Genomic DNA, 23,136 nt, shown 5'->3' on the forward strand with positions numbered 1-23,136 from the left:
CTATATGTCCACATATTTGTGGACACCCCCTCTAATGAATACATTTCGCTAAATGAAGTTGCTGACATAGATGTGCAAATGCACAAATACACACACACAGCTAGTCCAGTCCCTGTAGAGAAGTATTGCCAATAGAATAATACTGCAGCAGATAAACATGAACGTTTTGGCATCATGTCTAATGCCAGGCTGGAGGGCTTTATATAAAAAGCCCTGTAGGTATAAAGGAATTATGGAATGGAATTATGTTCTCTGGAATGATTGCAAGCCACGCATTACTTTTTGGATGGGAGTTGGGGATGAGGTAGGGTGGTAATCCAACATCCTGACCTCACTAACACACTTGTCACTGAATGCAATCAAATCCTTACAACAATGCTCCAGAATCTAGTGGAAACAAAAACTCCAACAACAGCAGGAGAAACTTGTTTTTTTTTGTTTTGTTTTGTTTAATACTCTTGACTTCGGAAGAAACAATGAATGAGCAGGTGTCCCAATACTTTTGTAATATCCATGTGAACGTGGCCCATAGCTTATAGCAACAGTGGAAAGATGATGTTCAGCACAATTTGGTAATTTTTCCTGCTGAAACACACCTGATTGAACTCATCACTTAATTGTCAGGTTCAGTGAGCAGGTAAATCACCAAACTGTGCTGGGCCTCAGTCTTCAGGACTCCACCCTTGGTTTATAATTTTACTAGTATATCAGATGTTTGTGTATCTGAACACATTTTATGCTCTCTGCTCTCTTCTGTAATTTTCCAGGGAAATGGACATGAGAGGGATTTCCTGGATGACAGACGCGTTTACATAATGGATGTGTATAATCGCTACATCTATCCGGGGGATGGATATGCCAAGAGTAAGTCGAGGAGTATGCAGAACCTCAATCTCCAATCATATTACACAAAGCAATTACGAGAAGATGGCTGTACTGCTGCGATATGAAAAAGTAGCAGTGATTATTAAGATTCATCCTGAATGGTCATGATCTGCATTTACACACAATTACTAGGTCACAAACAGGGAGAGAGAGAGGGAGGGAGATACAGAGGAAACAAAAAACTTTGTGTTTATAATAAAAAATTATGAGGCAAATCATTTGCTCCCCTACAGGGGGCAGTGTTATGCAGCATCAGCATGCCCTCATTTGTGTATTGCCTTTAAAACGGTTTGTTTCCATGCCTGCATGCCAGGCTTGAGGAAATGTAAAGAACACTCAAAGAGGATATCTCTTTATCCCTTTAATTTATATGCAACAACTGCAATACTACACACCAGACATAGACTACCAGGCAGATATGTTTGAATGTATGTTTTTAATAGTTACACAATTAGATTAAGTCATTTTACCACTTAAGGTAGTAAGCATGCATAATCTAAATATCCAAAATTATCCAGACAACCCCGTCCAATTTTTTGATTCAGCTTTGTAAAGGTGCACCAATTGCTGATGCATGCAATCACACAGCTTGTATAATCCCCATAGAAAAGCTCTGACAATAGAATGGAGCACTCTGAGCCTGCACGTGAGCCTAAGCCAGATTCGAAATACAGTATATCCTTATGAAGAAGGTTCTTTTGCAAGTGAAGCAGCCCAGTTTGAAAAGGCCATTAACTGACGTGACAGCTCATCCATTTATTATTAACATAAAATAAGCCAATGCTGCAGAATTAGAAGTATCTTGCCCCCCACCAGGGGGCCCACTCCACACTTCAACTTAAGGCTACTTAGAAAGTGGTGCCCTTTCCAGATCCTGGTGACCTACCACCCTGCAAGCTTTAGTAATAAAGACCTTCAGAGACCAAGAGCCAGATTATTTATTAGTATTTGGTCTGAACTTCACCCCTGGCCTAAGGTCAAAAGGTCTGATGAGTCAGTGTCAGCTAGAGGGATTCAAAGAACCCCAGCATTGAGTTGTGGAGCAGTGGAACTGCATTATCTGGAATGGTAGTGCTCCATCCAGTTCCTTTGGGGTGAGTTGGAGTGTGATTTGTCATGCAGAGGTAATCATGACCTGGCTGCATCATGACCTGACCTCACTTTTCCTTTTGTTACTGAATGCTGTTATCTGATTGTTATCTAAAAGCAATGTTCGTTGAGAAGGTGTCTACAAATTGCAACAGCCATAACATTAGAACCGTGAGGCATGAACTCCACATGACCTCTAACCGCATCCTGGGGTATATGGCACCATGACATTACAGCAGATCCTTTAAGTCCTGTAGGTTGAAGAGGTGGGTTCTCCATGTATCGCATTAATGAGCTTTTAGTGACTATGACCCTGTTGCCGGTTCACTAGTAGTCCGTTCTTGGACCACCTTTGGTTGGTACTGACCACTGCATACCAGGAGCAAGGCAAGACCTGTCATATATTTTAGCAATGTTCTAAGACAGTCTTCTAGCCGCCACAATTTGGTTCTTGTCAAAGTGGCTCAGATTCTTATGCTTGCCCATTTTTCCTGCTTTTAACACACACCAACCTTTAAGAACTGACTGTTCATTTGCTTGCTTATGTGCTAATTTTATGGCTGATTGGTGTATAGAGACACAAAATGTGTCCCAGTTGGCTCTTTATGAAGCTGCATGCCAAATAATGTGCAAAGCTGCTTTCCAGACAAAGTACTGTAAAGAATGTAAAATACACCACGCTATACCAGCCATAATACTACATTCACCTACCTCAATTACATAATTACATTTTTGTCACAGAAAATTGTAAAAGGAAAAAATTAAAACCTGAAAAAAACAATTTATGACTCTAAAATGTAAAATTGCCAGAAAATGAGAAAATGTCCAAATGTTTGACTGGCCCAGTACATTCTCGTATGTGCTGTCTTTCAGTAATATGGCCTTATGGCACTACTTTAGCATCTCTCCTCTGGGGCTTGCAGCAGCAGCATGTAGTTTATCCGCTATTATACATATTCTCCTTGACAAATTCAGTCAGGCTGTCAAAATGGAGGAAAGGTGCGCCTTTCCTTTCAACCTATCCACTTTTTAAGTTCCTAAACAAAAGCTCTATTATATGAATTTGTACGTCAATCCTACATATTCATTTGAAGGTACAGCCTGGCTTCCCAAGATAAGGTGTGCTCGGCCCCGTTTCTCTTTGTTTTTCTTTACTTTCTCTCCAAGACATTTTCCCTCAGTGACATTTCACTGTGTTCAAAGACAAAGTGCCTTGCTTTTTCAGGCCTACTGTGTTTTTTCTCTGGTGTCTTCATCTGCAGTTAAAAGCACAAGGGACTAATTAGGTCCTAAAAGTGTCTAAAAGAGCAAGGCATTGTTCCTCATAGTTTCCTTTCCTTTATACCAAGCTTGGGCAAATGTAGGGGGTGTGCGGAAAGCCACAGAGAGGCTAGCTTTTTTTTTTTTTTTACTACTACTAATTTCCAACCCATGGCAAATGAGAGGCACTCATAAAATCATATGGCGACCATAGTTCAGAAAAAAAAAATCTCATTTCAACCACTACAGATTTGGTCTTTTTGAACTGTACTCGCTAGCAAACTGCATGCCAAAATCACCACACTCTTACACCTAACAACATTATTTTCCAATTTATTGTACAGTATATTTATTGTACAAAAGTATTAGGAAACCTGGTCATTTATTGTTTTTTTCCAAAATCAATGGTATTAAAAAATGTTTCTCCTGCTTTTGTTGGAGAACTGTCCAGGGAAGGACATTTTTTATTATATTTCTATTAGGAGCATTGCTGTTATGATTTAATTGCATTCAGGGGCAAGAATGTTAGTGAGGTCAGGATGTTGGACAATCACTAGCCCACCTCATTCCCACCTCATCCCAAAAGTATTGGATGGAACACCATCATTCCTGAGAACAGAGTTCCACTGCTTTACACCTCAATGCTGGGGAGCTTTATACCCCTCTAGCCCACGACTGGCATTACGCATGGTGCCAATAGCTTAATTTGTATGTGCTCCATTGAGTTAGATTCTGTTGGCAATGGCAAACAAGCTGTATGTGTGCATTTGCATCGGTAATGTGTGCACCTTAAAGTAGCTAAATGCATTTATTAGAAGGGGTGTCCACAAACATTTGGACTCATAGTGTAAACCCCCTATGCTTTCTGAAAGATTTGAACAGTATAAAACCAAATACACCTTAATTCAGTCTCTATGGTTTTGTTATATTCATCTATTAAATTATTCCTCAGTGAAGAAAAGCTCATTTTGGAGTGTTTATTTTGTATATTAAAATCCACTTTCTTTTATTAGCTGTCTCAGTAGAGGGGTGACGTAGGGGATGTGAATTTGTGAAATGGATACCTCAACAATGGCTGGTGCAGAGCAGAGTAAAGATATATAACTTTTTAAGCTTGTTTATCCTAAGAGACCAGATGCAATGACTAAATAATGTACTTATACAGTGTTTAATAACATAGAAACCTTGTTACTTACTTTTAAAGTAGCATTTATGTGTTAGCCCTACACAGATCATGTTCATTTCTCGTAGCCTGGTAATACAGATTTAGCTAGTACATGAGCATGGCACTAGCTGCGGTGAATTTTGGTCTTTTGTGACCCCTCTCCAGACTGCAGATATTTGAAGATAACTGATCAGCACAGTGATTTATCAGTCTACTCGGGCTTTAGTAAAGTTCAGTAACACTGAGATAAATAACTGAGCAGCACAGTAATTTATCAGTCTACTCAGGCTTTAGAAGAGCTCAGTAATACTGAGGTAAATAGACAAATAAAAGTCCCAGGTACATCTCGAAACTGTGTACGTTTCACAGCTAAAATGAATACTGTCGGCCATCTTGAAGCATGATTTTCCTCTATAGTTTTGGCCTTTTTAATGTAAAACAAATCATTATTTAGAAACATGTCTTGACTGATTAGCTGCATTTAGAATAGGGAGCATTGCCACTTCAGCAACCTGTACTGTTAATACACTTGTCCAGTTACAGTTTATGAGAAACTAATTGAGCTTTTTTGGCTATTTTGAGGGGCCATTAAGAGGAAAGTGGAGCTGGACTGGGGTACGGAGGATACAGAATACCTGCAAAAAGTGGAGCTGCACTGTGAGGGAGCACTGAACGAAATCAGACCAGACATAATTGTCTACAATGCAGGGACAGATGTTTTGGATGGAGATCCACTTGGAGGACTGGCCATTTCTCCACAGGTATGGCTGCTGATCTCACAGCCTAATGAATTACACATTAACACTTTATTTTACTTTGCTTTACTTTAAAAACAATATATGCACTAAATATATATTTATTCAGTATTGCCATCTGTCTGCGTCATGCAATAAATGCACAATGCGTGATGCATTGTGCATCTGCTACTGGCTGCTACATTTCTTTCAGGATCAATAAAGAATCAGTTCGCACATCAGTCCATCCATCTATCCATCCATTCAAAAGAACACACACATTATGAGACACATACACTTATCATTTTTTAATTTTAATGCCACAGAAAGCCACATTTCCTGACACTTAAGTCATCCAACATAGACACTGCGAGAGATGCAAACTATCTTTGGCTCCCGGTTCTATCAAACCCATGCAGGTTGGCCACACATGGTTAACCGTGCACCAATAAAAACAATGTAGGGAATAAGGCTGGTGCTTGTATTGTGGGGAGCTGAGCTACCCCTTTAATGAGGGTGGGCCTAGTCCTTCCTCATAAGGCATGTAAACTGTATCTCTTAGTTACCGTCTCTTGGGAATCTCACCCAGAGACAAATGGCTCATTGCCTTTGTAAATTCAGAAGGGGCTGGGAATTTCATGATGCCACCTTGGCAGAAAGTCACAGATTATCCATTGTGTTTCTCCAGAATCCACTGCCAGTATCAGCAATTGATGGGTACTTATAAGCACCAGGTGCCATAGAGAGGCAAACTCATCCTTTCTTTTACAGTCATGGAGAAGAAAGCTGGAATTTTCTTTCCTCACTAATGTCCCTGACCTCACTGTAAATTTGGAGTTGCTGCAGAGATGCCATCGCCCCCAGCGACTGTCTTATGAAGACAGTCCTCCAATGAGGGTTACACTACCAGAACCTCAACCAGGACAGCATAGTTTTAGAGCCTACCATGAGGAGTGCGTCCAGACTATTGTGGTCTTAGGGAATTTTTCAACAAATGCAAGGCGGAGATTCACGGTCACAGATCATACAACTGGCCCTGTAACCTCCTCCTGGGCACCAGTCCTCCCTGAGGTCATCTGTTCTCTCTCTCTTTCTCATTCAGAGAAAATATCTATGGAGGAGCACATCAAGAAGGTTTTGGCACAGGGATACTACATTCCTTGCCTGTTCCTCATTGCTCCCTGTCGTGTCTGTCTCTACTTCATTATGGGATTTCCCAGGTCTCGGGGCAACTCTGTAAAATTGGTCATAGTGGGCAGATTCTCAAAAACTTGCCCAACACTTCCTAAAACTCTTCAGCTTAAGGAACTGGCCAACTCCTGTTGCAACATGTAGTCCGGTCCAATGGTATTCCCTCTGACTTGGCCTCTGTTAGCCTGTCATCTGGTTTCCACCTTCAGCTTAATGCTCTCCTGCAATGCCTCTGCTAACCCGTAAACAATAGCAGATGATTTTAGGTGGGTCGAATATCCTCTTCTGAAACCCTTTATGTGTAATCCCAAAATGTTGTCCAAGGAAACCCCTCCTGTATGCATTATTGCGGGTTCCCTGGCCTATGTATTATCTTCTCTCTTTCTGCTTGTTTTTCAATCTGCCTCTTCTATGGACTCACTTTCCTGATTCAATCCTTGCTTGAGGATAAATAAATTAATCACTTTCATTTTTATCCAATTCTTGCATTGCTGGGTTCCAATATGCACCTGGGTCCAGTGTGGTGGTTTATAGACACCAAAACCTAATCAAATGTGGTCACCAAATACCCTTTTTGTTTTGAGAGGTTTGTTGACCCATTACATTAACTGACTGATTATTGATCATCAAAGTTGTTCTAATCTAAATTAACATTTAATATAGTCCACAATCGTTATTGTTACAGTGTGCTGAAAAGTCACAGATTATGCCTCTGCTGCACTCAGTTGGCCAGTTTGCAAGTCTATGCCTTGTTAAAGGGACAATTGTCTTTTTGTTAGTTATAATTTATAATGACCTTCAGTAAATTAACAAGGGCTCATCCTTTCCTAGTTGTAAAAACAATGGTATGCATTCCATATTTTAAAATACAAATATAAAATATTAGGACTAGCCTTTGCTAGGAAGATTTAAATTAGTAATTTAATTGCTGATCGAAGTCTGCGATACAAAACCCTCATGATGATATTTGAATCGATGATTGAAATGACTGTTATTTCGCCTTTTGCGATTCTGGATCTTTTGCTCTTGCCTTGTGGGCTCCAGTAGCCCAGCCAGTAATCTCATATTCAGGCCTGCTGCACAGAGTGCAGTACCATGATATGGGCAGCTGTATTTGGAGCGTTTTCAGGAGCCTGAAGGAGTAAAGTTAGTTTACAACAGCATGATATCCTGTTGGAGCTTGTGGTGGATTTAGTTCCTCCCATACTAAGCATGTTGGATGAACACTAACAGTCAAATGCACTACAGTTTACAAGTAGCTGTGAATCTAAACCTTCATCCATCACATCCACTGACTCAGTAAAAGATGTGGTGGGAGTGTATTTTCTACATTTGTAAATGAGAAAGGGACGGGAGCCAGCGACTCGGATGCGAGTCGCACTCAAGCTGCATGTCAATTGACTTGCGACTTAATTCTGACCTAATCTAACTGAATTTTAGCGTGTGAGGGAAACAACAAACAGTGTTAACTTTGGACTGTCCACCTTTTACAAGTTAATAAAAAATGTTTCTAATCCTCTAACCATGTGTGAGTTTACCTGTCAGTTTACTCCTTTATGGGCAGTGCTGAGGAAGGTGTACTCACTGCCGCACTGTTCTTTTCTTAAGAAATAGAGTTTAACACATTTCATGTTAAAAAAAAAAAAGTCTTATATGTATTATTATATGTGAACATGTTTTCATGTGTGAAATAATGGGTTTTTGGGAACATCACTGACACACACCATTTAAAAAAAAAAAAAAAAAACTGTAAATTTACATTTACGGCATTTACACTCTTATCCAGAGCAACTTACTTGGTTACTCGTATTACCAAGGTAGGCCAATGCAGTGTTAGGAGTCCTGCCCAAAGACTGGGAATCGAACCCTGGTCTCCAACATGGTGTAATAGCTCACTGGCAGCTAGTGGTTTTATCTGCTGCACCACACCAAATGTGGTCTTTTGTGATACAAGGACAGGTGCCAAAAACTGTCAGGAAACAACTGCTCATTCAGCTAGTTATGAAACACAACCAAAAAACATCTACGGTTAACCTAAATCAGGGCTGTTCAACTCCGGAACTAGAGGGCCTAGTGCCTACTAATTCCCCCCTAGTCAAAAATACCTACTAAATCTGGCAATTAAGGAAACAAATATGGGAACATAGATTCATTAGAACACTTTAAGAAGACTTTAAGACTTTCCCCTAAGACAGAGGTATAATTAATAATGTAAAACCACTATATTACTCTGGTCCAATAGTGCAATAAAATAAAGCTACAAAACCACCTGTGAAGCTTGAAACACACTGAAATGGCACATGGAAGGCAGTAAGGGGATTCAGGAGGTCAGGCTGTATTGTTAACAAAAACTGAAACACAAGGAACATACAAGGACATCAGAGATACAAACAGTAGCAGTGGACGGTTCGAACCCTGCGTCTGTTTTATGAGCAACTGAACAGCATTCTGGGAGATGAGCCAAGTGTATCGGGCTGTCATTGAAGCCTCCAAAATACAATTTGTTCTTACCTATTCCATTACTATAGCTGTTGAGATGACTCCAGAAAATATGTAGCCTGAAATACACAGATCTGATCTAAGAATTAAAAAGGTAATTTTACTGTCCATGCTCCGCCCACAAATGTTTTTTTTTTTTGAGCCTTTCAAAATAAATTCTTAATGAAATACACAGTTATGTAATTAATAACTTGTTTCAACAAGTTCAAGTTTGAACTTCTGTTTTTCTTTTTAGGTCTGATTTCAAGATGCCGAAAATGCCCAAAACATTTAAAAATGTGGTACAGACTTATGAGTTATGAGTAAGAAATAATTAGAGAGTGATTTTATTATAACTAGGGATAACCACCACACTTAAGGGTTATTTATTAGAATTAGAAACACACTTTACAGCCATTGCACAGCAGTACACTGAATTTCCGCCTCTGCATTTAACCCATCTGTGCCAGTTAACACACACACTTATACATTATTACTGATTAGGTGCGAACATACACCCGCTGGATGCCTGGGATTAGATGCCTTGTACAAGTGCACCTCGGCCATAGATGTTGTGGGAGGAGAAAGTGCAGCTTCCCGACCCCTATTTCACCAGTCCAGGGGATCGATCCGATGACCTTCTGGACCCAAACCTGCTTCTCTAACCTTTGGGCTACAGCTGCCCTCCAACATTTTACAGCAAAAAGAAAATCTGTGGCTATTGCAGATTCTTATGAAAATAAATCCATTCCACATTTGTGGGTAGAAGAGAGATTTCTCATGATTTGAACCAGTTGTTTCCTCTACTTTCACAGGGAATTGTAAAAAGAGATGAAATCGTCTTCAGAGCAGCACGGAGAAGAGGGATCCCCATCCTCATGCTGACATCAGGGGGCTACCAGAAGAAGACGGCTCGCATCATTGCTGACTCCATCCTGAACCTACACAGACAGCATCTGATTAGTGGAGAGGTGCTAGAAGGGGCAGGGCCTTCCATGGTGCCAGTCATGATGAGCAAGTCTGTGTCATCAGGGGCAACTCTGAATGCCATCTGACACAGACATCTGATGATTTCTAATTGGTCGGTTTATTTAACCCCTTAAACTCCAGTCTTGGTAATAGTTTGGCAAACAAATTAATTCAACAGTTTTCCCTGTTACACCCCAAAAGAGGTCAATCTGCCAAGACGCGTTGTTTGTTGTGCATTTTTAGTTTTGCACTGAAGCTACAAGGCTCATGTATTCAACAAGTAATGGATGGCCACCAATAAGATGGTGATAATTGGGGTGTGGATTTCCATTACTTGTTAGATACATTAGCCTTGTAGATTCAGTGAGAAACTAAACAATGAAATGCATCTTAATAGACTGACTAGATTTGAGTTGCAGGGCAATTATGTATGTTGTCTAAATTAGGTATTTTGTCAAACTACAAAACACAGACTTTTTCCAGTAACTACTAGAAATTACCTGGTTACTACTATGAAACTACTATATAAGAATGAGAAATCATTAACTGGAGTTTAATGGGTTAACACTAGCACGGTCATTTTCATTCATTAACAGAAACATTTAGGCCTGAGATGCTATAGACGGGACATGTGGGACATGTGGACAGTGATGGCTGGCGTATACTCTTTAACCACTTCAGGCTACGGTGCATTACTGTATAGTACTTTAAATATGGATTGGGTGTTTTTAGATGACACTTTTCTTTGGTACTTTATGCAATGCTTATTTGCACATCTTTGAAATTCCACTTTTACTGACCAGGACAAAAGGTACAGCAGTTTTAAGGGAAATCTATTAAAAAGCCCAGAATTAATTACAAATTCAGTGTAATACCATACTTTACTGTAGGATGTATCCAAACAAGATGGTACTAAATATACTGATGGTCATATCATTTACATACGACTCATATCTCTAGGTCTTAACTAAATCTCTAATACTTAGAAATACAAGAGTTTAGTCTGAATCTGTACCACATATAATTAGTCTTAGCCTTCAGAATCAGTGCTAGCATCAACCTTAAATTATTCCATGGTGTTTTCTATAGGAACTTTGTAGGGACTATTTTAGGAAATAATAGTATTTTGCAACACTGTATGTTAAGGACTACTTCCAGGGTAAATGTTCTCTTGAGATTAGGGATTGGTGATATGACTATGTAATATTGCTGTACATAACATGATCTTTGTGTTTTGCAAACAAGTTTTTATTTTGATTTAACTTATCAAGGAACAGCAGGAAAAATATCAATACTCTGTTCCACAACGCTAGCTCAATTCAGCAGTCAGATTTTTATCTGTGAGTTAATAAGCACCTTATTGCTTTGGCTTTATGGGTCTAACCTAGTAAAACCTTCGAGAAGGGAAATGATTTGCACTTAATTAGTTGGAAATGCATGCTTAACGACCTGGCTGATGAACCCAAAGTCTTCTGGTCGTCAAAAGTCTCCATATTGCACTCCCACAGACCGGTGTGATGAACCAGACAAGGATACGATACAGCTTGAATGTGCTGTTTAATTGAAGTGCATGGATGACTTCTCAGACATTCAGCCTTTTTATCAGTTTTAGTTTAAAAGGTGTCCTCCTTTAATGAGTCGTTGTGGGCTGGCTTCAGGGGGCCGTGCCCATCCAATTAGACAACTAGGCCCTTTGAGAAAAGTTTTTTTGCAGCGATTAGGCTAGGTGGTATCATTAGGTGATATTTAGGTATAAAGGGGCTACAGACATAAATCATCAGGTTTATTAGTGTTGGAGGTTTACAATGTTCTTCTAAACCAAGCAGACAGATTTAACCCCTAATCAAAGTTGTAGTTTATGTATTGTAAACAACATGCTTATCATCAGCCTGTCAAATATTTTATTAAAGGAATACTCTGTCTTATTCCAACCTATCTGACTGCCACATCAGCATCTCATGGCCAGCTACTACAGACAGTAATCTCCAGGTGTACCTAAAAGTCAAAAACACTTTTGATGGACCTCTGGAGTGACAGAAAGTCATATTGTAGGTTATATTGTGTTTGGACTCATAGTCTGCCAGCTAGGATTACATAAGGTAGCTAGTAAGTTAAACACAGGTCAGTACAGGTACAGGTCATGTTCCAGCTAGCTAGCTTTTTTTCTGAGTTGTTTGTTTTCACACCTGTTTTCAGGGGGTGACATCACCTGTCAGTGAGCTTCTAGAGCGCCCCCACCTTATGGCCATGTTAAATACACATGGGGGGAAGAAGGAGCCTGTGTACTAGGTAGGCAGATCTGTTCAGTTCTAGTCAAATCTATTTTTTTAAAACTGTTTGAAAAAGCCCAGTATGGCCAAGACATTCTTGTTCATGATGAGTGTATGTAAATGTCTTACCATTACTGTAGCAAATTTACTTTTAGACTTGTTATTGATCTCGTAATTTAGAGCATTCTGTGACTATAACAGTCCATTCCTGTTATAGTGAAATTCAGGTGGATGCGAGGTCTCTAAAAGCCTGTAGGAAGATGCTTTGCCACAGTTTTTTGACTCGAGTATTTTGAGTCAGATTTTTTTTGTTCTTTTTTAAGAGCATAGAAATGATAGGGTATTTGATGCTGCAGGTTGAGGTTAGATTAAAAAGCAACAGAGTATTCCTTTAAGATTTAGACTAATTTGACACTATATTGAACAGTCAGTGCGGTTTCATAGAAAGCCAGCATCCTGGCTTGCAATTTGGTTTGGGCAACAGTTCTGGACCATTCCAGCTTTAAACTCCTAAACTCCTATCCTACTCCACACCCCTAAATAAGCCTTAAGCAAGCCTATGCCCCATCCATTCACCTCAGCTCATATCTGTTCAGAGATGTCCAGCAGTGAGGGAATATGAATTACAGGTGTGCATTCCTCATAGGTCATGCTTTTATCCCCTTAAAAAGCTGCCCATGGCCTCTCCTGACCAGATGCAGCTGTTTACAGCTAGGAAGAGTTCATACGAGTTTACCGCTCGCGTTAGCCTGAGGGAAGCCGACAACAGAATATCACAAAGCCTAAGAGTTTAACAAGACAGAAAACACTCGACTGGGTAAGACACTTCCTTTTTTGTAGACGTTAAAGTTTCTAAATGTTTTTTTTTAACAAGGTCTTTTTGCAGCTTCTGTCTTTTCGGTTTAAAGCTCAGTTTATGGAGGGTGCTTGGTAATAGCCACTAATGAGTGTGATATGACTCAAAAGGGTGTGTATGTGGCCAAGATGAAAGATGCAAAGCCTTTAGGCTAGCCTTCAGCCTGATAGATTTGTAATGGATTTCTGCAGCAAGATTGGTAAGATGATTAGTTAGCTCTTTGATGAGGAGTGAGTAAAGGTACGAGATGGTCGGACAAGTCAATAGTAGTGTCATTAGCAGTGTGTAACAATGCTAATTCACATGATCTTCATGAACTCTAAGGCCTTGAAACAGGCTTGTTTTTTTTCTTTCTTTGTGGGTGATGTGGGTTTTTTCTGTTTTTTTTTTTATCAACATGAATATAGTTCCTGCACTTATTCTCCTCTCAGGGGAGCCTAATCCAGTACGTTTGAGTGTGTTATAACAAGTTTAATGTATTTAAATGCTCATGTACTTCATTACTGTACTGTTTTCATGCACTACACGTTGTGGCACCAATTAACAAAAGTGCCAAACATGATACTTTATTTATACATTCATGACTTTTTTCATACGTGGCATTAACTTTTAAAGCACCTCTATGTGAGAATGGGACAAATAAATCAAATCTAATTATACGATTATGGTTGACATTGTGTGAGCTTGTGTTAGCTGTTAGCAATGATTTATGCTAGCTCTTTCTCTATTAGCATGCCACCAACAAACACGTCCGCTTTTATTGTTTGAAAGCCTCTCCACTTCTGGAGAATTTGATTAACGACGAGAGCGCTCGCCTCCTAAGCGGGCAGAGAAAATGGACTGTGCTATTTATCATCATTTCTCCTCGCGGTCTCTTTGTTAGCCTGTTTTGCGTTCAAGTGCAAAAGCACATATCATGCATTTAAACTGATGAGGATTAATCGATGAGATGCCGACGGAAGTGATGTGGAGTGAAACTTGGAGATGCTCATCTCAGCAGATGTCTACCTCACACGAGAGAATAACTGGTGGGAGAACTCTGGGCGATGTTGTAGCTAAGCACCAGAACACGCCTTCAGCTCTTGCCTGAAGCCAGATCACAGCCATGATGTTATTCGAGAAAAAATATGACCTCAAGTGTGCTATTACTGTTCTACAATGGTCTGATTAGTGATGCAACATGACCTAGAGGGTGTTATTGATGTCATGCAATTTGACAAAGAAGCCCTGAAGCTTGTTTCAAATATATAGATTTAAAGCAAAATTATGCAGCATTTTTACCTTAAGATTAAAATCATTGTGATGCTCCAATGACTTAATAATGACTTGCGTAATATTGAGAATAGTGGCTCTATCGTTGCTGTTCCATGCTCCGAACACTGCTAATTGCATTATATAACTTTGTATCATCATACACTATACAGACAAGAGTATTGGGACATCAACCTATTTATTGTTTCTCCTGAAATCAAGGGTATTAAAAAGTTTCACTTGCTTTTCCTGGAGTCTCTACTGTCCTGGGAAGGCTTTCTGCTAGATTTTGGAGCAGTGAGGATTTGATTGCATTCAGCAACAAGAGCATTAGTGAGGTCAGGATGTGGCATGATCAACCTTATTCCAAAAGTTTAGGATGTAACACCATCATTCCACAGCTCAGTGCTGGTGGGCTTTATACACCTCTAGTCCATGTCGGGCATTAGGCATGGTGCCAACAGGTTCATGTTTATTTGCTGCAGAGTGTCCTATTCTATTTGCATTACTGTCTCAGCAATAGGTGCAACCTAAGGTAGCTGAATTCTTTAATTAGAAGGTTTGTCCACAAATAGTTGGACATACAGAAGCATTAATCTAGAGAAGCCAAGTTTTCAGACAATGTGCCTTATGTGTACATCAGCACATCCAGTCAGACTCCAGAAACATCTCAGAACCGTCGAGGCATGGCCTCCACAAAACTTCTGAAGATGTCCTGTGGGATCCGACACCAGGATGTTAGCAGCAGATCCTTAAAGTCCTGTACGTTGTGAGGTTGGGCCTACCTGAGCCTTTAACCCCCATGACCCTGTTGCCGGTTCACCGGTTATCCTTCCTTGGAGCACTTTTGCTAGTTTCTAATCACTGCATCCTGGGAACACCCTACAAAAACTGCCTGATAATTTGGAGATGTTCTGATCCAGTTGTCTTGCCATTACAATTTGGTTCTTGTAAAAGTGGCTCAGATTCTTATGCTTGATTTTTTTGCTTTATGTGTGTATGTCTGTATGTGCAGATATGAATTGGCACTCTCTTCTGGGTGAACCCCCCCTAGTTATCAATCCATGATTGCAGTGTGGACATGTTAGTAGGAACCGATGACAATCTCTGTAGCGTAGCGTGAAACTGGGGTAGAAGGTCTATGAATGAATGGTTTTAGGTAAAGTCTGGTCGAGGGCCAACCCCAAGCGTGTGAGGCTATCACTGTAATCAGGGGGCTGTATTGCTGTGCTGTGTTACAGCATGTTGGAAGGGTCTTTTTCTATTTCACCTCATACACTTCTCCAAAGTGTTTCACACAGCTCTATAAAACAGTCCATAGAGCAGCTCTGACGTAGCCGACTAGGTGTGCCAAGAACATCTACACTAAAGGCCCATTCCAGGACGATGTCATAGGTTATTTCAAGAAGGTCTTTATGAGTCAGCAAACAAGTATCTCAGGTCATTTACGTCACACCCGCCATCCGTCAGAAGGTTACGGAGTCGCTCAAACACCCTTTTTTTTCACGGGCACCCTGCTGGCCCGCATTTATAGGCCCTCATTACTGGTGCTGAACCTGGCAGTGTTTATAGAGGCTGAGGCAATGAGTGTGTCCACCAGCTTTTCACCTCACACACAGCCTGGCCTCAATAAGGCTTTACTCTGGAGCTCCTTTACCAGGTGGCAGGGTGTCTTTGGCCTGGAGAGGACAATGGGCTTTTTTAGTAGTTTTGACTAGAGCAGAGTGTCTAGGAGTGCAGGAATGTGACCACACTATTTGATTTGATTAGGAATGCGATGCAGTGCCTCATGTAATGTAAGATTTCATCACATTTCAAGCTTAAAGATGGCCTTTATGTTTTCCAGGAAATCTGACATTTTCTCTCATTTTTTATGACTTGAAAATCGGTCATCTGTTTTCCTGTTTTTCTAGAATGCATAGGAACCCTGACACACACACTATTGAGCGCACACATTTTATCCACATTATTTACCCACATAATTTACCCACATACTTTATTCATATTTATTGCAACCTTAATATCTATTTTGGAGTCCCATCATTAGCGTTGGCAAACCCTAGACCTGGTCACTTTATGTAACTAGTATCTGGGTTGTATCCTGATAAGATTTAAGCCACATGCATTTATACTGTTTAGTCAAATGTGTCTCTGGTTAGACAGAATGAAATCCTGTGTGGGTCTGAGTGTGTAAATCTTTTCGTTATTACTGGTGTTTTGAATGTACTGCATAGAGTTTTAATTGTAGAATGTGTCTAGGAGGGATGGATGTGTTTCCACTGCTATAATGTGACCCAAATGCGTCTTAGACCACCTCTTAGACAACCTGAAGTGGTTTGAGTGATGGGATTTGAATCTGGTTTAAATGTGTTTAGGGTGCGTTTACACTTGCATTTTAATGTGGCTTGGCCCCTGATACTCAAAACGCATGTAGTGACCAAGTGTAAACGGGGTCATGGCTTTTTCGCTCGACAGCTACTTAATGCTTCAAATAAAACTAAAGAAGCCATGATGTGATTTACTATAGATCTCTAATGCTATGTTACGAACTCTGGGCCTAAGCTGGATTTCGCTCTTGACAAAATTGCCACTATCTTGGCCTGTAGTCAAAAAAGAGGTTCTGAACTGGATACATTTTGCCTTGTCGAAGTTTCTCTTCGTTCCCCTGAATGTCTTTGGATCCTCTGGTCATTAAGGAGCCAAAAAATTGCTAATAGTGCTAATAGCAGGCTAATGTTCTTGTGAATTTAAATGACACTGCGTTAGGTAAGTATACAGTTTAATAATTAACACTATTTTTAACCAGAACCCACGGATTCAACTGTTCGCTACTGTTAGTTTATTTGGTGTAGTTTGTTTAAGTTTCATGGTCAAAAGACAAAATCTACAGATATCTGACACACCATGCATGTGTTCCTAGCTTAATAGCAGAATGCAACTGAGGGTGGCATTACTGTAGTAGCTGTGGTATGGTCTTGCCATGTGTGAGATAAAGATGTTCCCCACTCTTTTAAACTAAACATATTGCAAACACTGCTAATGCTGATGTTTCTAAGTGGGTGGCTGTTGGGCTTGTGTGTGTTGTGTCTAAGTTGATAACTTAGGCTTTGTCTTTCTATTTGTGTCTTTCGGACATCAGCGTCCATTGGCCGTCACGCTGTCAACACAGCATAAGGTCTTGCTAAGGTCTAATTAACTGGTTTAAACTTAATCAGGTGTGTTAATTATAAAACCTCAGTACTAAAGTAAGAATGGGGGGGGGGGAGTGCAATATATACTTGGTTAACCTAGATCATTAGGAAGGCAAAAACGAGGGTTATGCAATTTGTTACATAATGCAGAACATGTAAATTGTGTTTGACGTTGCATATTGAATATTAAATCTGAGAGCATAGGAGTTAAGATTTGGTTTCTGCATAACCGCTTCAGTGTGAGTGTTTTGAGCTTGTTCTGCACTGAATACCTTCATCCACCCCTTTATCCTTGCCGACAAGCTTTATAATCTCGCAGATGGAATTGCGTTTTCATTGGAATTGCTGGTAATCAAACATAAAGCTTTAAACAAATTCCTGTAAATTTCCCAGAAGACAGTCTGCTTTAGAATTGGAATTATTTAACCTTGTAAATGTGAGGAATGTGGTTTATTCTCCGACAATGCAGCCAGCAGGGAGAGATGTTTGATCTCGGTAAATCTGTGGGTGTTTGAATCATATTTCAGGTGTTGGTAAATAATGCTTTGATACCAAACACCCACTGTTTGACTTCCAGCTCCAAAGCTTTCATAATCTTATTCACGGCAGATAACATTTTCAAGAGCACAAACACAAGGGCTGCTTTTGCGGAAGATTAGATCTTACATACGGGCGTATCTGTTTAAGAGAACTAAGGCAGTCACTATTCAAAATTAGAGTAACCTACTGATTGGTCAGGGGGGCTATGGTTTTAGGCATGTTTTGGATTTTGTTTTGGAGACATCCATTTTTCAGTTAAATCCTTTTAACAGAAGGTTAACAAATACGTGGTCTTACAAATGCTGACCGTGGCAACACATCCCCAAAGTGTGATATGGTCACCCCTATGCTTCACAGTTGGCAATGCGGTTCCTAGTTTTCTCCAAATTTACCTTTACAGACTGTGGCCAAAAAGTTCTATTTTTGACCCATCAGTTCACAACGCTTTCCAAAACCCATCTGCCTTGTCCAGATTCTGTAGCATACTTTAAACGTTGAGTTGTGCGGTAAGGTTGCAGGTAAGGTCTCCTGCTACTCACTTTTCTATGAAAATAATGCTTGTGCAAGCAACACTCCACAGTGGAAAAGTGCACAGCCACTCTTGGCTTAGCTAAACCACTTTGCAGGTCATTGGTATTCTTATGAGGTTTTGATTTGCCTTTCTTACCAGCATACAAGCAGTTCTCTTAGATAGGTTTTGTTTGTTTCCCAGACCTTATTTTGATTTCCACGGTTCTCATGAACTACTAATTTCCTAATCACATATCGCTCTGTTTAGACCACAGGCTCAAAAAAGCTTCTTGTCTTCTTACTGCCTTGTTGGCAACAGGTACTTTTGTTTTTAGATCTTTAAACAGTTGCTTGGATGAGCCCATGGTTGCTGAGTGTTAGCACTGCCATTTATGCATCTATCCATCCATTTAATCATTTAACCATTAGCAGAAGCATTCATTGGTGACCAATTCCCTCACAGCTTGAACTGGCTTCAATAAAAAGGCAACCCTTCTGCTCTAGTGTAGTGGGGAACACCCTGGGGAGTTTGGAATATTGTAATGGCAATGCAATATAGATGGAAATGAGATTAGACTGTTTTATTAGATCTTCAGTTCAAGGTAAGCCAGTGGGCACTCTGTTGCTTCTTATTAATCTGTTTCGGGAGGGGTTTCTGGAAGGCAGCAGGTGCATAATTTATTGTTTGTATTCAGTCTCTTGTTACAGGTAAACACTTTCGTGGAGGAATATTTTTGAAACTGAATACGTTTGTGATTGCTCTCATCCATTTTGAAATAGGGCACATTCATCAAAGCTCTGTCGCTTATTTTAGGAGACATTTTTCAAGACTTTCTTGATTCAAATTTCTGCAATGGCAAATAAAATTGTGCACAACCAAAAGTGGTTTACTCTGAGGGTATGCTAAGCTGTTTTGTGGAGGTGCAGTAGTTCTTTATCAAACTCAGCTACAAGAATCATTTGGTTATCTGATTAACTTTAAACCATAAGTATTTGCCCCCCCCCTTTAATTCCCCAATTTTACAGCTACATAAATATTCATTAATAGTAGTTACTATCTAATAAGCACTGTTGCACAATGGAACACTGCATCACCACTTTTGCTAACGTTAGCGTTGTTTAATTATTAGAGATTAGTAACCAAACCAGATTAATAATCCTGCATTTTAAAGTAATACATTTATTAATCTTTGTCTGCCACATGTGTAGCATATTAACTTAGATGATGATGTAAATTTACAGAAACTATTGTCATGTGCAGAATTATTGTGATAAACGATGATACCATGAACAATAATATGTAAAGTACCTCATTGAGTGTTTCAGAGCTTTATGCAGCATCTTTTTGCAGTTTTGAGATTTACTAAGCTTGTCCAGTTTACTGTTTAGAGAATAATAAAAATAAAACATGCTGTCAAAAGTTGATGTATTAAACAACGCCTGTGCAGAAGTACAATGAACTTGTGAAATCCAGCGATATACCCAAATACCTTCGTTTTCCGATGTCTTTTAGCTTTTGCGTTCTCCATTTTTGAGTCTTTATCCTCTAATCATGTGTAAGTAGCTAGAACCGAGCCTGTAACTGTAGTGTGTGGCCAGCTGACTAAGTTAAACTAAGCTTAGCTAGACAGACATAGCTCCAGCAGCACAGCACCACAGATTTCTGTCATTCCAACACAAATCAGTCATCTTTGCCCTCTCAGAAATTGATGGGGTTATTCTTTTATAATAGATATAATAAGTAATATAATATGTTTGTAATATTAAATAATACATTATAATATAATATAAACACTTTCATCTCACCGGTGAGCCATAGGCTGTTTAAGGGAGTTAAGCAAATAAAATTGCTGTCCAACACCACCGACACACTGTCCTCATCAGATCCTCCATGATTTTATGAGTATACTTATTATAATTATTATGAAATAAGATGAAAAAGGTCAGAATACTTTTATTATTGTTATTATCTATATAATAATTCAGTGGATTTTCAGTGGATGAAGAACAAAGAAAGTAAAGACTGAATGTATATGAGTCACACTCTCTACCTGCGGCAATAAAAAAAGGAAAGACAAGTAGGAGGGAGTGAGGGGTTTGGGAGGGGGGGGGGTGTGCTCGCTTGAAATTACTCTATTTACTCATTTAGTCTGTACCATGTATGTGCATCAAACCCAGGTGGTACAAATTCACCTTTGATGGAACCCATACTTAACGTATGATTTTTTTAATGTTACATTTTTATGTACAATTTGATTAATATAATGTATGTGATTTATTAATATGAATGCTTTAAAAATCATTATAAATAATTGTCTGTTTGGTTTTGCTTAACTTGCTCATAAAAATAATGTAGTTTAAAAGGTGGTAAATTCTGTTCACATTCAGCACTGATGCCTGATGTTAGCTCTACTCTAATGAGGCCAGACTACAGTCCAGTTACAGAGAATAAAGAAAATAGACTTGTCAAAGAGAGGTTAACAGCATCCAGCAGTGCTCTCACATTCTTGGTTATGTGTCATGGACACAGATTTCCAAGCTAATGAATGCTCAGCAGGAATGGGTAAACACGGCTTACTGTTTGCATTGGTTAAAGCAACATTATGCGAGAACTGGCATTTCTTAATCTTGGGCTCCCCCTACAGTTGGAAATAAATTTGCACTTTGAGCCACCCCTAAAGGACATGCTTTTCACTTGCATTTTACAAACTCAGAGATATATAACCGGCTTCTGAGGTGAAAGAAGCATGTGGGCTGATGCTGATAATGTAGAGTAATATAACAGGATTTTACGCAAATGTGACTCGGCTTACACAGCACTACATAATTCACAATTACGCGCCGGAACCTGGAGTGGCAACAATAACAGTGCTACTACATCATTTTGAAGCAGTTATTTTGAGGTAAAAATTCGACATAAGGCTGCTTTAAGTAGTCTGTAGTAGTAAAACTAAAATATATACATAAAGTACAATTGGTTTCACTAGTTTTACATGTCAAAGAGTAACAGAACCACATGCATTTAACAGCATAAGCTATGCCACAATTTGTAGTCATTAATGATGTTCTTGCCTATTTGTATCATATGATATTATATCTTACTTTCATTTTATTTTATATTTTATAAGTCTTGTTACTGACTTCTCATTTTCTCTCAGTTCTCGCCGTCTCGTTTAGTGCGTGCATTCAGTTTTCAGGTTGTTATGCTGTTGTTCATTGGTTCACTGTTGCTATGGGTACCGGTCCACTTGCACTGATCTAACTTACACATGAACAGCATGAATAGCTAGCCAGAGTGCTCTCCTTCACTCCATTGCCAGTCCAGAGTGTTTTTAATTAGTGAAATCTGGAGTGGCTGCTGTACTGGGGAACTGTATCAGTATTCAAATTCAATGGTAAGCAGTTTGAAGGAGAACCGAGGGGTCATTAAAAATGCATGAGACATGGCAAGTGTGATGTGAGATTAAACCTAAATGAGTTAGTCTCACTGCTAATGCATGAACGAATGAAGCATGTACTCTAGTGTGTGATGCTGATTACATCTATAGCAAGATAGCTAAGCTACCATTAGTTCCAACACCATAGAACAGGTTTCATTTTGGCTCAGCATGAAAAACACAGAGAAAAGCTCTCTATAGATACCATTTATCCTTACTGTGTCTTTCCCAGATTGTGCCTATGCAGTGAATTAACCCTAAGGCTACAGTCTTCACATGCAGTAACGCTAGTAAGCTGTTGTTAGATAGTAGCAGTTAGATAGTCTCTTCACTTAAATTTTGGATTTTGGACTAAGTCAAATTTATTTGTATATATTTGTTTACAACTGTTGTTGTCACAAACCAGCTTTACATAATTACGATTAATAACCGGATAGTAAGGAATATCCTGGTGCCATTTAGCAATGCTTAAACTGTTACAGACGCTTCCGAATGGGCTTTGTCACTAACTCTGTGTAATTCTGATGGTTTAATCCGAGCTGTGATTCTGCCCAGATTTGACTGGAGCAGCTGGGCTGTCTTTAAGCAGGCCGGAAGCCAGATCCATCAGCTTTCGCAAGACAGCGAATCGCCAAAGATAAGTGGCACCTGTGCTGTGCAGGGAGCAAGACTGCAGGAGCTGTTATTAAAATCCTGTCAGAGGGAATTTACTGCAGGAAGACAACAACTCACAGCGTGACACATCACTGGCATTGGCTGGCTCTCTGCTCTGCAGAGGATCGCCAGCGGGGGAACCACGAGGGCACCTGCAGTTCCTGTACTGAAACTGTGGAGGGTCTAAGACTGTTTCTCTGTTTTTTACACCTCAGCATGGACAGGAGTTACTGCTGCTTTTACTGAAACCCCACCGGCATGTCAAATAACTCGCATAACTGCAGTGGATGCAAGCATGACTTATAGCACATTCTTTTCCGCCGAAAGTTCGGAATTGTGCATAACATTCGCAAACCATTTTAATGGAAACCCGGCTTGTGGCACATCATTTGTACACTACTTTTTGTGGTGCCCTGTGGGTTTGTATTGAGACTACACCCTGCCATTACTACTGCATGTAAAGAATTGCTGTGGTTTTTCTAGTCTTCACTACAAACCATTACAAAGCAACGCATAACAAAAGACATACTCTGACTGAATACAGTCTTTAAGCCAGCAGGCAGGACTGGTAAGACTGTCAATCCAAACACCAGCTTCTCTCCCATTGTTCTCTGCATGAATGTGAAGAAATCATATCATATGAAATCAATGGAGCG

At 39.7% G+C, this 23,136-nt stretch overlaps 1 protein-coding gene across 3 annotated transcripts in view; it reads left to right on the forward strand.

Annotated features, from left to right (window-relative positions):
• hdac11 (histone deacetylase 11) overlaps positions 1-13,556 on the forward strand; it is a 77,062-nt gene extending 63,506 nt beyond the window's left edge. For all 3 annotated transcript variants that reach the window (XM_072666083.1, XM_072666082.1, XM_072666084.1), the window contains 3 exons: positions 768-864; positions 4,982-5,160; positions 9,618-13,556. In XM_072666083.1, coding sequence (XP_072522184.1) covers positions 768-864; positions 4,982-5,160; positions 9,618-9,857 — 516 coding nt within the window. In that variant the 3' untranslated portion in view covers positions 9,858-13,556. The remainder of the gene's footprint in view (positions 1-767; positions 865-4,981; positions 5,161-9,617) is intronic.
• The last annotated feature ends 9,580 nt before the right edge of the window (positions 13,557-23,136 follow it).

The sequence above is a fragment of the Salminus brasiliensis genome, chromosome 21 (assembly GCF_030463535.1).
Source record: "Salminus brasiliensis chromosome 21, fSalBra1.hap2, whole genome shotgun sequence".
Taxonomy (NCBI): Eukaryota; Metazoa; Chordata; class Actinopteri; order Characiformes; family Bryconidae; genus Salminus; species Salminus brasiliensis.